The following is a 17879-nucleotide window of genomic DNA, read 5'->3' as shown; positions in this document are numbered from 1 at the left end:
CCATCTACTAGAAATTTACCTGTGTAAATGTCAAATTTTCATCTTTGAGCATTAAACTGTGAAGCTTAGAGACAATGTTATTTAATTAATAACATGATTTGCAGGTGACATTAACACTAAATTCTCTTGCTTATCCTTATTAAACATATGATGGTCAAAATAACAAGACTTTGAGTCCATTAAAAGTCAAGTTTCAAAGCAATGCTAACAAACCAGAAAGAGCAAATCCAGCCTAAATCATTGCACACTGCACTGGAGAATTTTTCACCCAGTCCTCTATTTAAGTATTTTTTGGTTCATATTTCCCTCTGCTTTTTTTTCCGTATATGAGCTGCTAAAAACCATAAATATTGCAATGCCTTCTTAGTTCAGTAACTTCAGCTAAAAAATGAAATTATGATTTGACAATAACATTTGTTCAGTTAAGGTATACTAACCTAGGAGAAATGCTACACATGCATACACAGACATGCATGCTAGCTTGTTTATGTGGTTTATATTTATTTAGTTAACACCCAACCCTGTTTTCACCCTCCTCCATCCCTGAATAAAGGCACCATAATTGAAACAAAAAATCATAAAGTTACTGGAAAGTCTACACTGGAAGGAAACTCTGGAGACCACATGATACAGCTTTCTGTTGAAAGTAGGGATTAGGTTATTCAGAGCCCCATCAAGCCAGGTCTTGGTTATTTCCCAAAGGGTATTCCAGCAGTTTTCTAAGCAGCCTATCCCAACATTTAGTTGTTCTCACAATGTTTTTTTTTTTCATGGATCAAGACAAAATTTCTGTGGAGCAACTTGTGACTGTTGCCTCTTGCCACGTCAATGTGCAACCTTGCAAAGACCTCCCTCATCTCTCTAATGTCTTTTTCTATGTGGGAGGACTGTGATTAGGTCCACCATGCTCCTTTACTCTAGGTTGAGCAATCACCATCCTGGTTCTGCTGCTGTCCCACAGCTGGAGCACAGCGGGGCAGGCCCGTGGGGCTGGCTCATGGGCTGCCTACTCTCCACCAGGGACCTTTTCAGCAGAGCTGCCCCCCAGGCCATCAGTGTCCCCCTGCGCTGCTCCTTGAGCTTACCCCAGTCCAGGTGCAAGGGACCTCTCACTATCTGGCTGACTGAATTTAGGCTTTAGCAAAGCTGTCAGTTCCTTAAATGAGCTCAACGGCTTCTCTTGCTGTTCAATTTACTGATGCAAATGGTGGCAGGTGTGGTTATAGCCCCATGTAAGTGTTTCATTTTATGATGCACTTTCTAACCAAGGGTAGCTGGACTCCATTGTATCGGATCCTGGGATCCCATCCTCGAGGTTGGCTGAGTCCATCTTCATAGGCTGGTGGAAGCCACCTAGCCAAGGCCATATTGGATGCTCCCCATCTAGGATGTTCTCTGGGAAAATAAAGCAACAAAGCCTAAAAAACAACAATGGCAGCAAAACAAAAAAGCCCTGCACCTCTGTATAATTCTAAATATAAAATAATCATCAGCCACAGCGCAATATTCCATTGTAATAAGATGTTCATTTAACAGACTTTAAAAAGGCATAAAATCTTGGTCTTCAGGTATGACAGAATCAACTTGACTCAAAAGGAAAAAAAAAATACTAGTGCAATAATACTATCTAACTTATGTTGGTAACATAAGTTTGACTTATTTGAAATACCCCAGTGGTGATTTCATGATAGTGTCCTCATTCCCCATAAAGTCAGATATATTCTTAAGTGCCTTTGCTGACATTTTTGAAATATATTTGTTCAGAGCAATAGCTAGGAAATCAAGATTTAGGAAAATATAAAGAAGTCCTAGAAGAAAGATGAAGAAAGCTTAGAAGAAAAATGGATGCTAGTCATACAGAAGTAATCATCTGGCAAGACTCAAGAAGAAAGGACAGAGGAAAGGGGGATGATGGTCAAAGCTGCTGAATTCAGTGGCAATGCTCCCTTCTAGTTGCATATATCCTAATACTTGGGTACAGCTTCAGGAGAGCCTCTGCAGAAGCCCTGGTCTGCATTTAGCTGTGCTTTTAAGTTGTGAGCACCAATTGCCATGTGTTTTTGGCTCACGCCAACTAGCATTTCTCTCAATAACACCTGGCTGGGCACATCTTGTTTGCCATCCTGTGGCCAGCCTGCTGGGAAGAGGGAAGGGGAATAAAACAGGTTAGACAAAAGTCTGAGAGTAAAAGGGTGGCAAGAGTCAGGCTATGCTTGTTTTGAGGTCCAGGAAATTATTCTTGGTGATTTTTTTTTAATTAGTATAGTCAGTGAGTCTCAGACTTGACCCAATTAATTTTTCTTCTATCATGAACATTTCTAATGCATTTTTTCTAAGAGAATATTTTAGTGGGTTTTGTTTGTTTGGGTGTTGGGTTTTTTTGTTTGGTTGTTGTTGTTGTTGTTTTGTTTTGTTTATTAACATGGACTGTTCAATATATTTCATAATTGTTAAATGTATATAGATATCAAAAAGCAGAAATAAGATTGTTGCAATGTACCCAGTTGACCAGAATAGTAAAGTAAGCCACAAAGAACCAGAAATATTCCCAGACAGTTAGTAGAACTACATGGCATTAAAACATGTCTACTGGGACGCTAAAGAGGGAACAATTATTTTATTAATACTTCATTGATCTCTGGCACACTGAAGTGGCTCAATTTGCCAAGCTATATGGTACAGCAATACACTTAATTATCCACAATAATTCACACTTGGAAGTTGAAATATGCTTTAATAAAGCATTCAAATTAGTTACAGTTGATCTGCCTTTATTGAAATTGCATAAAATACTGCACATAGTGTAGTGCTATTTCACTCAATTAAAAGTAATGAAATGTTAATTTAACTGCTTAACCAGTGATTTTTCTCCTGATTGCTTTTATATTTCAGCAGATCACTGGAATGCTACTTTAGTAAAACCCTTCTCACATACCTTTTTATTATTACTTTAAAAATGTTAATGTCTTGGAATCTTGCTTGAGTTAAAAGGTTTTTATCCTGGGCAGCTGAAATAATGAGATTTTGGTACTATACAGCCTTATAGAATAGTCAAATTTGGTTATTATATATTGTGTCTATTGGATGTAGGACTTTTAATTCACTTGTAAAATATTGGAATTGCACAGTTTGTATTTTGGTTTGGCTCCATTAGAAGGAATCTGGAGTTTCAAGATGCAGTTCACTATCTAGATTTATGTATTTTGAATGTTATTTTAATGTCCTGCCTAGTTTCAGATAGAAAGAATGAATACCATATGGCAATTTAACAATTGGATTTTGTCATGTTTTAATCTCTCTGAGCTACCATGGACATCACTTCTGTCAAACATGGAAAACTTCTGAAACATAAGCCTGCCACTAAACTGAACACTTAGCTTGTATTGAAGTAGCTATCCTAAAGGAAAAAACTCAGTTTCTTCTTACAGTCATTGGATTCAGTCAGTACTGCTCATTTTTTCTACCTCTAATGGTATTAGAGCTTCAGACTAAACATCAGGTCCTTACCTGATGAAATGGTTAATGACACAGCAATGAAATAGAAATGTTGCAGATAAAATTCCTCCTAGCTGTCCAAACGTTGGGCATACAAAGGGTAATCTAGTCATCTAAGTACCTGTCCATCAAGCCAGAGGGACAGACAGCTCCAGAGTGCCGTCTTGTCATCCCGTCCTATCTCTCACTATCAGGAACAGCCAAAGCTGCAGAATTGCTGAAGACATATAATTACCTCGGAAAGCTAAGATTAGGTGAGGTTAATTAAGCTGTGAGATTCCATTCCTTTAGTATCTGTAATTCTTTCACCTTTTGAATCCCTCATATCGCACTAGACACTAAAAACTACACAGATCAATGCTAGTTAATTGGGATAAAAAATGTGCCATAAATTTATTTTGCTTATTATCCCCAAATATGCCTTCAGGCAGAAAGAGAAGTAAAATCTATTGCTCTCTGTCACTAGTAAACGTGGATAATGACTCTGCCAAGAATGTCTGATGTCATGTTGATAGTCTCCATAGAAGGCCATGCTTATGCTATTCTGTTATGCCTTTCTTCTAAGAACAAAGTAATTTCAGTGCTGTGGAATAACTACTTAGTAAACTACCTGATTTGTCGCAAGTATGTGAACTGGTGACATCTATAAAGAAATTCCATGCTTATTTGAAATAGATTTAAATAGATTTTTCTTATAGGTAAACAATTAATTCCACTGTGAATTTTGTTTTTAAATTTTTCCTATGAAATGCAGCATTTACTGATCTACAGCACAGTTGTACATTCATATTGGGTGATTAAAGCTACAAATACAACATAGGTCCTAATGTATTTTCTGCCTGAAAGTGGCATCTGCAAAGCAAGGCAAAGGGTAGACTGTTACTTGGGTTAATGTTTGAAGTCTTTGAAACTGGCTTATATCATAGAATATATTGTTTACATTATAGTATAATGGGTTTTTTAAGCTGATGCGTTTCAGTAAAGCTTGAGGTATTTCAAGGGGCTCACAAAGTTTTAGACTAAGTTAAGATCTGATTTGCTGGTTTTAAAGTCTCTTATTTGGTTTGTGTGGTTTTCTTTTTCCTTTTTTTTTCCTGCCTCACCCCATTTACAGATATTTAGAACAAAGAGTCTAAAACACAACCAAATATGTCATAGATTTAAACACTGATTTGGTGCAAGCATAACACTATGCAAAGTAGAATACAGTGACTACAGACTAATCAGACTCAATGGACCATATTTACCCTACACAGCTTTAGAAACCGAACTGAAAGACCTAGACACATCCTAGTATTACCAGAGTCACTGAAGAGAAAAAGATGTTTTACCCTACCCACAGCTGAGTGTGTTTCTCTCCATCTCTGGAGAAAAAGACTGCAGCAACCATGCCTGCAAAGTAGGAGCTTCAAACATGTGCCTACATTCTGCTGCATGGATCTTGATCAATGTATTCAAGCCCTGATGGAGCTGTCAGTGCAAGTATCATACTAGCTGTTAGTTCAGACTCCAAGTAACTCTACAAGTGCCTGGGGGAAATTATGGATACTCACATAGTTAGATTTATAACACTGATACCTATCAGGTTGTGTCCTTTCAACTAAGAGCCTATCAGGCATGTTCCTTGCAAATGACTTCTCATGTAGCAAAACAGATTCATCTCATAAAAACAGATTGACTGAATAATAAAACTGCAGAATTTTACTGCTGTTCATTTACCACATTGCAGAATGCCTTAACTTGTGCAAGGCTAACGGCTTTCCCTTTGCAGCACTCCAGCCCTTCACTTTCAACACTAGTCTCCCTTTCAGTTTGTGACCTTAACACCTATTTATTCAAAGGCTGCTGAGTATAAATACCATGTACCAAACTCTTTTGCATTGCTGCATTGGAGGATTTTGAAAATAGCCATGTCTGTTATGTTGGGTTTTGCAGGAAATGATTGCCACATGTTTTATGGAACTGTAGTAAATAATTGTTGTTCAGATAGCCAAGAAGTACATATTTATATAAATAGATATATAAAAATAAATATATCACCTAGAATCTTTAGAAGCATGGTTGCTAAATGTTAACCTTGTGGGGAAATTAAAAAATGAGAATCTACTTGATTTTTTTATTGCTCCTGGCAAAGTAATTATATTCTCCCACTCAATATAATTTTATCCCATGCAATCGAAAATGAATCCTGGAATAGAGTTGTATCTGTTTAAATTCTATAGAAAAAGGCATCTATTGAATCAGTACTCGCTAAATTGAAATTTCCTTACGTAAAGTTCAAAGCCTTCACAGGCAGAGCCTGTCCAGAAAAAATTAGTGTACCAAATTTTAGATGAAGATGTTCTTTCCCTGGGAGCTTTCTGAGGCACCTCATTTAAAGGCACATTGATGCTAAAGTTAGCTGATTGGGGTCACATCCCCAATTTTTCCAGGAAAAAGTAAACATAACTCCACGAGTTTAAAGAATAAGAAAGAAGGATTTTTCAGGGCACAATTCTCATCATACATACCTGTTATTGCAGGCACCCGTGATGAGTCGGTATTTATTAGCCAAGCAATTGTTTGGACATTTTGGTGGTAACATATAAGGCAGACATCCAGAAATGTTAGCAATCATAGTGAGCAGCTCAGCTGATAAAAGATCTGAAAGGAAGAACCCAAACAAGTAATTTGCTCTACGGCTCTACAGCTGCTACAGGAGAAAAGTCATTATTGGCAGCTACAACTACAGCATCCTCTCTCTTCTTCATAGGAAAAAACACTTAGAAGTTCTGCAGAAGGTAGTCTCAGGGACTTAGAGGAGAGTGAGGGTGAAAGGGAAGAGTTGGTTTTATTATCTTATGTGTGGGAGAATCAGAAGGAAGTAGTCCAGCCATAGCTGAGAACTGAGGTTGATCTGCTCTTTTTTTGCCCTTCTTTAATCTGCTCTCTGCTTCCCTGCATTTTAGTCACATTTCTCAGCTGGTCCCTGTGCTTAAAACAAAGGTATAAAAAAATGCAATTCAAGAACAGAAGTATATACCAAGGAGGAAAAGTGTGGGACTGGAACTGACTGGAAAGATGCAGGAATTTAAAGACACTACAGCTGACTATATAATTAACTGTGGGGTGGAAAATGCTCAGAATTATTAGCTGGAATTTGGAAGCTAGCTAAAACCACGGAGCTTTATATCAGTAGACAGCATGTTATTAATATCTTTGCAATATGATCCCAGACAGGTCTCCCCGCTGATGAGGGACAAATTCACATTGTTGTGTAAGCTTCAGAGAGCTGGCAGTCTCTCTCACCCACACATGTATGTAGACACATGTATGGCTGCTTGGAGGTAGAAGTACAAGTGAAAAAGGTACAATATTCTTCCTTAACTGAGAGAACTCTTGCTATTCAAAGTGACTATAATCATTACATGCTGAAAAGAGATGGTAGATGCAGCATTTAACTCTTGCTCTTGTCTCCCCACTGGCTACTACAGGTCACCCAGTCCCACCACCTCTCCATTCTGCCCATCCAACCCTGAACTAAACTGCTTCAGTCTATTAATCAAGCAAAAAAGAGTAAGCCAGAAAAAAAACAAACATAAAAAGGTTCAAGAGCCAAATGAGCTCAAAAAATGCTGTGCTGAGCAGCTACAACCTGTGCAAGGTAGGGAAGAGAGCAGAGAGAAATTGAGCTGTTGGACTGTAACCTTGTTATTATGTACTAGCTAGTCACGCCAAATTTGTGGACACAGCTGTATTTTCATGTTAGTTCAGGTTCAAAATTATGCTTAGAGCCTAGTTTTCCACTTATCTACACTGCCTAGGTATTGACACACAGGTTTTATTTAAAGTTAATTTAGTTCTTTAACTCATGTAAAAGTATTCTTTGTCATGGCACATAGACTGTATGGTGTCTATTCATCTTCCATTAAAGTTGTTTCAGCTTCAAAAACTAACAAGTTTTTTATTCTACAGTTTAGAAATTTGATTTCTTTTGAAACTGCACTAGCAGAAAAATAATTGTTATCTCTGCGTGTCTGTGTATATATAAATATGTGCACACACACACATATAGAAATATTTTTAGTTCTACAAGTGTTTCATTAATTTAGGCAGCCAGATGTTTCCACAAGAAAAAAAAAAAAAGAAAATAGGTGCGGACCTTTATGTTTGTCTACAGAACTCTAATGCTTCCTATATTGAAAAAAAATGTCATGTCATAATGCTAAGACAGATAATACAAATTGTAATTCTCCAGTTCGTGCTGCTCTCTAAGTGACAGAATTAAGTTATGGAAAAAAAAGTCAATGTATCTGAATTTTTGAGCATTCCAGACACCAGATAGGCACATTGAAATTCATCTCTACTTAATGGCAACAAGAATTTTAGTTTACTTAGTCAATTATACATCACTGAACTTTCTGGATTATCTCTCTTTCCTTCTCCATCTAACATAAAAACAGTTAAAATAGAAGCAAAGTGGGAATAAACACATAACAGTAACGCACTATAAAATTAATTTTGGAAATAAGAAACTATTTTCTTAAAAAAGGGATATTGATAAGGCTATCAATGTCCAGAGGAAGAGTATTTGAAATTGCCAGTGCCACAGAATGATAGAAATTGCATTTTTTTAATCTGTGGACTCTAATCTCCAGAAGCACTAAACCTAAAGTGCTGGGGAAGATAGATATTTCACTGAAAACAAGAAGCTCGCAACACTGTGGGTGTGCAAGCTGATTTATAAGCAATACAAATATACAGTCATGAGTTCAAATGATGCCAACAGCAAAGTGCTACTTTCCTCAACTCTAGGAAAATATTCCCCACTCCAGCAAAGAAAAATGTAAATTGGTGACTATGTGAGGTGCTTTTAAGAACCAAAGAGGTGGCATCCTGACCCCAGGGTGCAGACAAGATATGTACTCCTGCCAAAGCTAAAATAAAAATGAAGCTAACCCAACTTTAATCTAAAAGACTACATTCAAGAAATCAACAGGGGGTTTTGCAAGTGTCAGTACACTATATTTACCAGTTGGATGCAATGAACGTTTGTGCTTCTGGCAAACTTTTTCTTTCAGCACTTGAATTGACATTTCCATTCGTTCAGCTGCTTGGGAAATATCTTGACTCTCTTTTTCAGGAAATTTGGAGAAAGCCAGCAGCAAGGCAGGAGTTGCTATTCCCCCTTCTCGGATATTTCTACAATTGAGATAAAATACAGAAAGTTTTTTTAACAGATAACCTTTTAGAACATATTCATAGCTGAATTTGCCTATGTTAGATATGGTTTAAGTTTAAGGTATATTTTGGTTGAAGGGTATGCTGGGAAAGTAGAGAGGAAGGCAACTTTGTGAAGGAAAATTCTGGAAAGAAAAGGGAAGTGCCTTTCCAGGGGTCAAGTGCCACACAACAGGGTTAAGCTTGTGAGAAGCCTTCAGGATGAGACAGAAACTGTTGGGATGGACAGAACCTGCAGCATGAAGTGGCTGGGAAGACCTTGTGCAGGATAGTTACAATATAGGACTCCCACTAAAGACATCTGAGTAGACTTTGCTTTTATGTAACATTTAATATCAAAGATGATCTCAAGCATTTCAAGCGGATTCACAAATGCCTTGGCACCTAGAAGTCAGACTACCAGCCCACAGTCTTCTCGATGTCATCTGCAGTTAATGATAGAGGTATGTCTCCTCTCAGAGACTGTTCGAGCACCTGCCTTGCACTGATTTGCTATATATGGAGTTTCAGCAATTAGTTTAGTAGGGCTTAATTACACACTTATATGGCTATATATGTTAACTTACAGCTCGGCCTTACCTTTAACTTTAAGGAATTCAGGTTTCATGTGATAATTTCTGTAACATAAACATTAAAACATAAAAAAAATCCTTTTACTGTGAACGTAGTCAGACACTGCAACAGGCTGCCCAGAAAGGGTGCAGAGCCTTCATCTGTGGAGATATTCAAAGCCCAGCTGGGCATTGCACTGAGCAACCTGAGCATAGCACTGGCCTAGGTGGTCTCCAGGTCTCCTGCAACTATTTTGTGATTCACTGCAAGATTTATTCTTTAGTCAACATGGGCTGTCTTACGATTGTCCTTTTACAGGCAGAGGAGCCTTGAGAAAAGTGCATCAGGGAGAGCTGCTCTTTTAGCTGGAAGTCCCAAGTCCTAAATTGACTCCTACAGCTTAGAAAAAAACACTCAAGTCTATTCCATTTCCAGACGTGGTCATAGGTTGCAGACATCCCTGAGGGTTTCTGTGCAGCACAGATTTATTTGGATATGCAATTTTTATGAAAGCATTGTGCTGTCATTTTCACTTAAGTTTGTGTAAAGCAGGACACAGGTTTAAAATGGAAATGGCAGTTTTGAATTTGGCAAAGCAAACAGTTAATTTCTGTTTGCAAAATTAGAAACTTGCCTACATAAAATGCATTAAGGAAATACAACTCCAAGGGTTTTTCTAGATGCTAAATCTGTCCTTAATTGATCCAAAAGAGCCCTAACCTGCTCACTTACTCTTTATACAGAAACTGTTCCTTTCCTTTCAAGAGCAGAGCTCGAGAACTCTTGTAACTATGAAAAAGAGCTATCTTGCTTCTCAGTACCATGTTTTTCAAGTTTTCCAGAGACCATTAGAAATTTGACTGGGAATCTCCAGAATTAAAAGTTCTGAACTGTGTCTCAGTTAAAATGAAAAGATTATATAACTAAATGCCAGTAACTCAGGTTTAATATCTAATATCCATATGAGGATAATATCAGTCATGCATAATTAAAAATATTATATGAACATAGAAACATGTTTTTACAAATGAGTTAAATAAGAACAATTGTACAAATTATCTAGGAGTTAAGAATCAAAAATAACCCTTCCCCTCAATAAATAAAACCCTCAAACTAAAAAACCACTACCCTCAATGGCAAGGTATGTTCCATTTGAGATATTTCCTCTTCTATACTTGTTGTAATCTCACAGATATTGTAAAATAACAACAGCAGTTATTAGTTTGCTGCATTTCCCATGTGTTGTGTCATGTCCTGTCCTGCCCTCACCCTTTATTCAATATATACATGCTAGTCCCTTCAAGTTCTTACCCACACTCCTGAAGCTGAGCTCTGATTCTGGAAGAAAATGCTGGTTTCCTCATTCCTCAAGGCAAGTTACAAACTGCCTTGATATTTTGTAATGCAGAAATAGGCCCTTGAAACTAACAGAATGACCTGTGATAGTATAATTATCAGGAAGATGAGGTCAGATATAAAGTGTCTCCATACTTATTTAATAATTTAAGTCTTACTGTGGACCCCGGTGTTTGGACAGAAGGTTCTTTATGTTTGTCAGACTCTCAGTTACTGAGTCTCATTACAGATTATAATTAAAACCATAAATAAAAATAAAATAAAATTATCCAGAGTACGAGCTTTCTCTTTCAGCCTCAGATATTTGGAGTCTCTCAGATTTCTTTCCGTCTTAAATGAAGATATTTATAGAATATCTTGTTTAGGGACTTCTAAACAGGACTAACGCCTTAGATATTTGTCACCATTAAGGAGGTCCCTCAAAACAGTGACATGGTATAGAATATAAGGTGATAAAGTTAAAAAATTATAAAGAATGTAATTTCTGCTTTCCTGTAATGTGTATGTACATGGCCAGTCTGCTTTAAGACCAGAGTGGTGCTGACTGATCATGCTCGGTGCATTTCCACAACTGTAACTGTTTTGCACTTCTCTATGCACAGAGATGATTCTGTAGATGTTCCCTTCTGTAAATGATCCTTTTGAATTAGCATAGGCAGGGGCCAAAAGAAAAATCTTAACTTGTGGGGTTTACAATTTACATTCTTTAGAAACATGAAATAATCTACTTCAAATGTAGTGTACACTAAATGAAAGTAATTTTACCAGAATTAAGATGATAAGAATTATCCTTCATCTGCTGTTAAATCTTGAATAATTTTCATCTATACTTTTTAATCCATTAAGAACTATGCCTTTAGCTAAAATATATGTTGAAATATACTAAGTAATTTCAAACATTTTTTCTTTAAAGAGACTGAGAAAACCTCTTGTGTTTGTATTAGAACTGTACTCACCTTCAGTCTGTTAGGGTAAGTCCAAACAGGAGTCTAAAAATATGTCTTATCTAAAACTCTCTCAAACCAACTATCTGTCACAAGGGAAGAAGCCCCATCTGACCTGTCACCATAATTCAAATCTGTCTTACACACAACTAGTTCAGCAGTACTTTTGAGTTAGTTGCCAAGTTCTAATGGAGAATATATGATCATGTGCAGCTGTGTGCAACCTGGGCCTCAGACACTATAATTTTGCACAGCTTGCCTATTCTGCAGTCATGTAGTTTCTTCTATGCCTTAACCCGCCCCCACCCACACCCCCCCCCAAAAAAAAAAACAACAAACCAAACAAAACCAAAACAACAAAACCAAACAAAACCACAAAAAACAGAGACTCAGCAGAATATAAAAAGGAACATACAGTCAGAATTGGAAGCCCTTCCAGCAGTGCTGGGATTCACTTGTTAAAGCTAGTACAAGTTTCATAATTTGTACTGCTCGTTATTATAACAAGATTTACTGGAACAACCATTTCCTCTTGCAAGTCAGCTACCACTTTCAAAATGTGTGTTTTAATGCCCCTGATGGTAAATTGGCAACATATTTGCAGATACCACTGGCTAAGTGCCATAACTTCATGGGCTCTGAAAGCCCTATCCAAACAGTCTGGATTCCCATTGGCATTGCCTCTGTAATACAAATAGTACATTTTAATGATGATGCCGTTGTGTTCCACGTATGCTGTATTAAATACTATGATTAATGTTTATATTCTAATGACAAATATGAACACCTGCTCTTAAAGTCTAACAAGCCCAAAAGCTAATTGAAATAGCAGGCAGGTATGAGTAGTCATGAGAAGCACTCAGCAAGGAGAAACAATCACAAACAGCACAGCATACTATAAGGACAATACTGGGACCTACATAACCTTAAAACCTGGGAAGTAATTTTTAAGAAGTGGCATTTTCCTAGCAAATTCTGATGTTTTAAAAACCAGAAAACCAGAATAATAAAATAACTTCAGCCAATATGTTTAGTGCATTGCCATTCACTTGCTCCAGCAGTTAAAACACAAACAGCATTCAAGATTTTGATATTATTAAACAGCTGAAGTGAAGAAACTTGCTTCACAGAATCACAGAATCACAGAATCATAGAATGGCTGGGGTTGGAATGGACCTCTGGAGATCATCTAGTCCAACCCACCTGCTAAAGCAGGTTCACCAGAGCAGATCACACAGGGATGTGTCCAGGCAGGTTTTCAATGTCTCCAGAGAAGGAGACTCCACAGCCTCTCTGGGCAGCTTGTTCCAGTGCTTTGTCATCATTGACTTCTCAATTTTAATGATAATTCAAGGTCAAACTGAGGTCTCAGGACAAATCGGTTATTTTGGATCAGTTTGCAGTTCAGACACCTAGATCCTGAATTCAGCAAATATCAGGATGGACTATTGTACATGAAAAACTAAGAGTTTTCCCATTCTAACCTGAAAAAGAAGCTGCCTCAGGAACAGGCTTTTCAGTCTCAAGGGCAACAGTGAGCTCATCTGTATTGCACTGTAGTTGCCTTCAATTACTGGTAAGCCAAAGTAAGATGAGTTTTCACAGTATGGTGACCTCCATAACTTCCAGAAACTCCATTGTGTAGTCACATGCATTCCTTTCTCGTTTTTAGTGTTTGTGCTGACAAAAGCTTTAATTCAAGTATAGAGTATTCTTAAAGTTACTAAGGAAAGAAGCCTTAGTAACTTTAAACTGACATGAAAATGCAGAAGTATTTAATTAAGAATTTAAACACATTCACTTCTCAATATAATGATCAGATTAGACAATAATTCAGTCCTCTGCACTTTGCAAATGGCCAAGGACTAATGTCTAAGAAGCAGGCACAGAGTTACAAGTCTATATTAAAACATGACAAAGTCTCTTAATGATATTTACCATTTTCACTGTTCCATTTAATTGGGCCACAATGAATTGAATTATATAAAAGCAAACAACAGAAATTCAATTTTGACTTCTGGTAGTGATTATTTGTAACAAAGACCAAGTATTTTATACCAGTTAACATTAGAACAAGCGATAGTCTTATGAGACTCAGACTCCTAATGCAGGCATTGGACACTTGTGGCTCTAGTTCCACAGCACATGAAAGCTTGTGCCCCAGTGGTGATGCTAACACAAACCTTTTGATAGTCTGCTGGAAGTGCAAGGCTTAGGCTGCTTACAGGGTTAACCCCAAACTTATGCAAGAGACATGACCAGTTCTCGGAGTGCTGTTACTGACAATGTTCTGCCTAAGAAAGATCCAATAGTTAACAAAAACATCTATCAGATCAAATACTTAACGTTTTTAAATTACTGATCTAATTTTCAACTGCTGCTGTTAAAAGATGGAAGGAAAGGGGAAAGAGAAGAAAGGAGAGTGAAAAGAAGGGAGGCAGAGACAGCAACTTATGTGGTGATAATGCACAAGCTTATATTGGTTCAGATGATCATAAACATAATCTGTCATTATATGTTTTCTCAAAGAAACAGACTGATCTCAAACTTCTATGTTGTGAAACCTTTTTGCTGCATTGATCCTGCATTTTTTTTTTTTTTTTTTTTTACCTCTTCAGTGTATAATGTGCAGCATAATCCACCAGACTAGAGCCTTTCTGGATAGCCTCAGTAATGCAGTTATCTTCAGTTTCTTCTTAACAAGGAAAAAATAAAAAGCAAGAAAGATGAATATGTTATTCAATAACATATGTATTAAAATATTTACATTTACAAAATATATAGGTTTGTAATATTAAGGTATAGGTATTTTTTCCCCATCAAAATGATCTCCATAATTTAGTGTTCCTGAAATTATTGTTGTGGCTTCTGACCTTTCTGAAAGATAAAGTGGGGGCAGTAAATCAATTCTTCCCTAATTTATAAGGCTTGAAGAGTTAGACTTGTGTTTTGTTTCTTCCAGTATAAATGTAGCTCTGTGTGTTATGTAGTACCAAATGTAGTGGGTCCAGCTGAAACATGCTGTGTTCTGTGTAGGCAACTATGCTCCTGAGGCTTCATATGCATTTTACATTAAACTGTCCCTGGCCTGATAGGACAAATTCGAGCCTCCCTCACAGGTAACATGAGATGGCATGAGCCACATGAAGAATTCAAGTCCATATTCAGGCATAATTAACAAACTTTAAGACCTATTGGGATCTGAGCAATGCATGAAAGCCCTATTGTCATTTCTCCATCCATGTTTGATGGCTAGGTATATGTGAACCTCACAATACTTCAGTTGTGCTATTTTGTGTAGTGCTATCATGGAACACAGATTATTCCTTTTTTTTTTTTTTTTTTTTTTGTGGACATCTAACTTTACATTAAATAGATCAATTATGTTTAAAATCCAGTGGTTTAATTCCCATTCATACTTTGTGGGATAGCCCATTTTTTTTCATAGAAAATGAATCATAAATAGTAATCATTTATGACCAATTGCTCATCATTTATGTACAGTGTAATTTTAGGAACATAATTTCAGTACCTATTGTGCTATGTCTGTGATCTATTTTTTTAATAGGGTGCTCCGCTCAAGGGAAAATAATGTGTGATGCCGAGTAATCTTTCGTAGGCAAAATTCTTCTCCACTCTACTAAAGATCTTCTCGGCATCCAAGTATAGCAATAATTTATCTTTTTCGCCTATGCATGATAAAATATTCAGGACGATTCATTTAACATTATCATTCACATTTCTGTTGCATCTGAACATGTTTCTGAGTCTATGTTAAAAATCAGAACTGATCTTTATAGGCCACACTACAGCTAATTCTTTTAGAATTTATTATTGCATGATTTTTAATTACTTTTAGTGGTTTTACCTCCGAGAAATACATTATGCTCAAAGTGTTGTTCATCATGTGGTATTGATTCAGATTCTGATCTAATATAGAAGATCCACCCAGTATACTTGAATTTCATTGTCTATCTTCTTTTTCTAATGAGAACTATGACGTTGGTATCAATGTAGTATTTTAAAAAATGCGGTACTTTCAGTATTAAACATTATTTTGTATTGTTTTCATCAGACCAAAGGACATTTCCTATAAAAAAGAATCATATATAGTCCATCTATTGCATTTATTGAGAGTCCATATGTATTCATTTAATATTAACTAGCATGCAATATAATCCCATTTTAGATCATGTCTTTTCAAACAATATGGAAGCTCCAAATAGAGGCTCAACTGTGGAAGAGAAATCTGATCACCTGTTTTACAGTCATGTTCCAAAAAAGATTTCCCATCAGAAGTAACAGCTTGGGGATTGTTGAATTTATTTTGGATATAATTTTATTTGTGCATCTACCTAACCTCAGGTGAAAACTATCCTAAGGAATTGTATCACTGTCCCTTATGAATCATAACTACAACTATGTAATTTAAAATAACATAAAGATTGAAATTCTGTTTCTTCATCATCTCTGCCCTACTTTAATGTAAAATTAGTCTCCGCATAGTTATCTTAAAATTCAATCTACTATCTGCTATATTACTAGTCTACTAGATCTAACCGATTTAGATTGAAGAGATGCAAACAAAATAGCTCTGACGTTTAAAATGACAAGATAATATTGTTTGAACATAGAGACTAGTGCAATCTGAGAGGCTCTAAAATCTCCACGACATCCACAGGGTCCCAGCAGAGAGTGGGTTCACAGGAGACATGGACACTTGTGGGCCAGCAGCAGGGTGTCAGCTGGGACATCCCATGGCAACTGATTGCAGCCCAGAATGGCTAAGCATAGTGACTGGCAGTTTGGGAAAGAAATCCAGCAATCGCACTTGTATACATGTCATCTGACATAGAAATGTCACTAAGAAAGTAAAATTACTCCTAGTCAAATACATAAATGAGATACATTGCACATATGATGTTTTTCTTTCTAAATTATGAAGCTGCATTTTAAAAGAAAAGGCCTGTGGCACAATTCTCATGAAATTATATAGTGTCAGATAGTGTATTTTGCACATAAAAAGAGATTAAGCTAAAGTTCCATTGCTAAACTATCTGCAGTGCCAGTGTATTTTCAGCTTAACAGTAATCACTGACAAAAGAAAATAACATATTTTTTCTGTTACTTACCAAAGAGGATATCTTTGCCTATCTGAAGGCAAGAAAAGAAAACAGCTGTGAAGGCTATAGCTGCTGAAATTCCCAAAATAATGAACACTTTCATCTGCAAGAAAGAAGAGATAATTGTTGACAAAATATGTACCTTCATCTTCTAATTATAAATCATGCTATAAATAATTTCACACATATCCTAAATTTTACTTTAAAATTAGATTTGTAGTCATGTTTGAATATGTTTCTGAAATTCAAAGTATTAATTTTTAGAAATTACTGTAATTCACTTTCTCTTTTTTCCTTCCTTACTTATTACCTTTCCTCTGTTTTGAGAAACTTCTAGCACAAAGAGATACATCACTTTGTAACATATGTTCTGACAATATCAGCAACACTTAGCTTACATATTAGAAATTCAGCAATATTTTACTATTATTTTGAACTTGTCTGTGCACTAACATGGTTTTAATGTAACTTAGTAATTGTGCAAAAGATAGTGAAACTTGTCAAACTAATAATGAGATGGATCACACCCCTCTATCCATGTATAACTCTGGTATCCAAGCAGCACAATGAATATGCTCACATGGTAAATGTGAGCTGCATTCTCCATTTCAGTGCACTGGTTTTCTGGTAGTTATTACAGCAGTGCAGGTATATAAACTATCCAAGAGGTAACATTTTTCAATGCACTACACTGATCGGAGATTTAAAATATTTTTAGCTCTATATTCAATCAACATAAAAAAATCAATAATTAATAAATGAACTCTAAAAATTCAGGGAAGCAATATTGCCCATAGAAACTCAGTGTGAAAACTAACCTTGTTTTTACATTTCATTAGTTAATATGATGAATTTCTCTTGGAAAATGGCAAGCAAAAGTTTTATAGTCTGACCTTTTGTCTGCTCAGGAGATTATCTTCCACAGTTCTGTACTTTATTGATGGCAGTAACTGTTCTGAAATATGAAAGTGAAGTACTTTCCAGGGGCCCAGCTTAAGCTGTCAGCTTTATGCACTGGTACTCACTCAAGCTTTGAAAGTGCAAATAATTTCGAAATCTTTTTGGCCACAGTATGTTCCCACAAAGCAGAAAATGACGTTAATGCTTGACTTGTTTATTTTTGTCCTACTACGAACCAAGAGCTACCTATGTAGTCATTTCTGATATCAGAATTGTTTTCATGTATATG

At 36.4% G+C, this 17879-nt stretch overlaps 1 protein-coding gene across 1 annotated transcript in view; it reads right to left on the bottom strand.

Annotated features, from left to right (window-relative positions):
- Window positions 1-17635, bottom strand: part of TPO (thyroid peroxidase) — a gene marked incomplete at its 3' end in the record, with an annotated part of 42930 nt that extends 25295 nt beyond the window's left edge. Inside the window, exons 1-6 of the mRNA XM_082048972.1 lie at window positions 17584-17635; window positions 16700-16793; window positions 14178-14262; window positions 8507-8676; window positions 6006-6138; window positions 1266-1395 (exon numbers count right to left, since the gene is read on the bottom strand). Coding sequence (XP_081905098.1) covers window positions 1266-1395; window positions 6006-6138; window positions 8507-8676; window positions 14178-14262; window positions 16700-16793 — 612 coding nt within the window. The 5' untranslated portion in view covers window positions 17584-17635. The remainder of the gene's footprint in view (window positions 1-1265; window positions 1396-6005; window positions 6139-8506; window positions 8677-14177; window positions 14263-16699; window positions 16794-17583) is intronic.
- Window positions 17636-17879: the final 244 nt, after the last annotated feature.

Source organism: Streptopelia decaocto (assembly GCF_964273445.1).
Source record: "Streptopelia decaocto genome assembly, chromosome: 3".
NCBI classification, from domain to species: Eukaryota; Metazoa; Chordata; class Aves; order Columbiformes; family Columbidae; genus Streptopelia; species Streptopelia decaocto.
The sequence above is the reverse complement of the archived record's forward strand: the minus strand, read 5'-3'. Positions and strand labels throughout refer to the sequence as shown.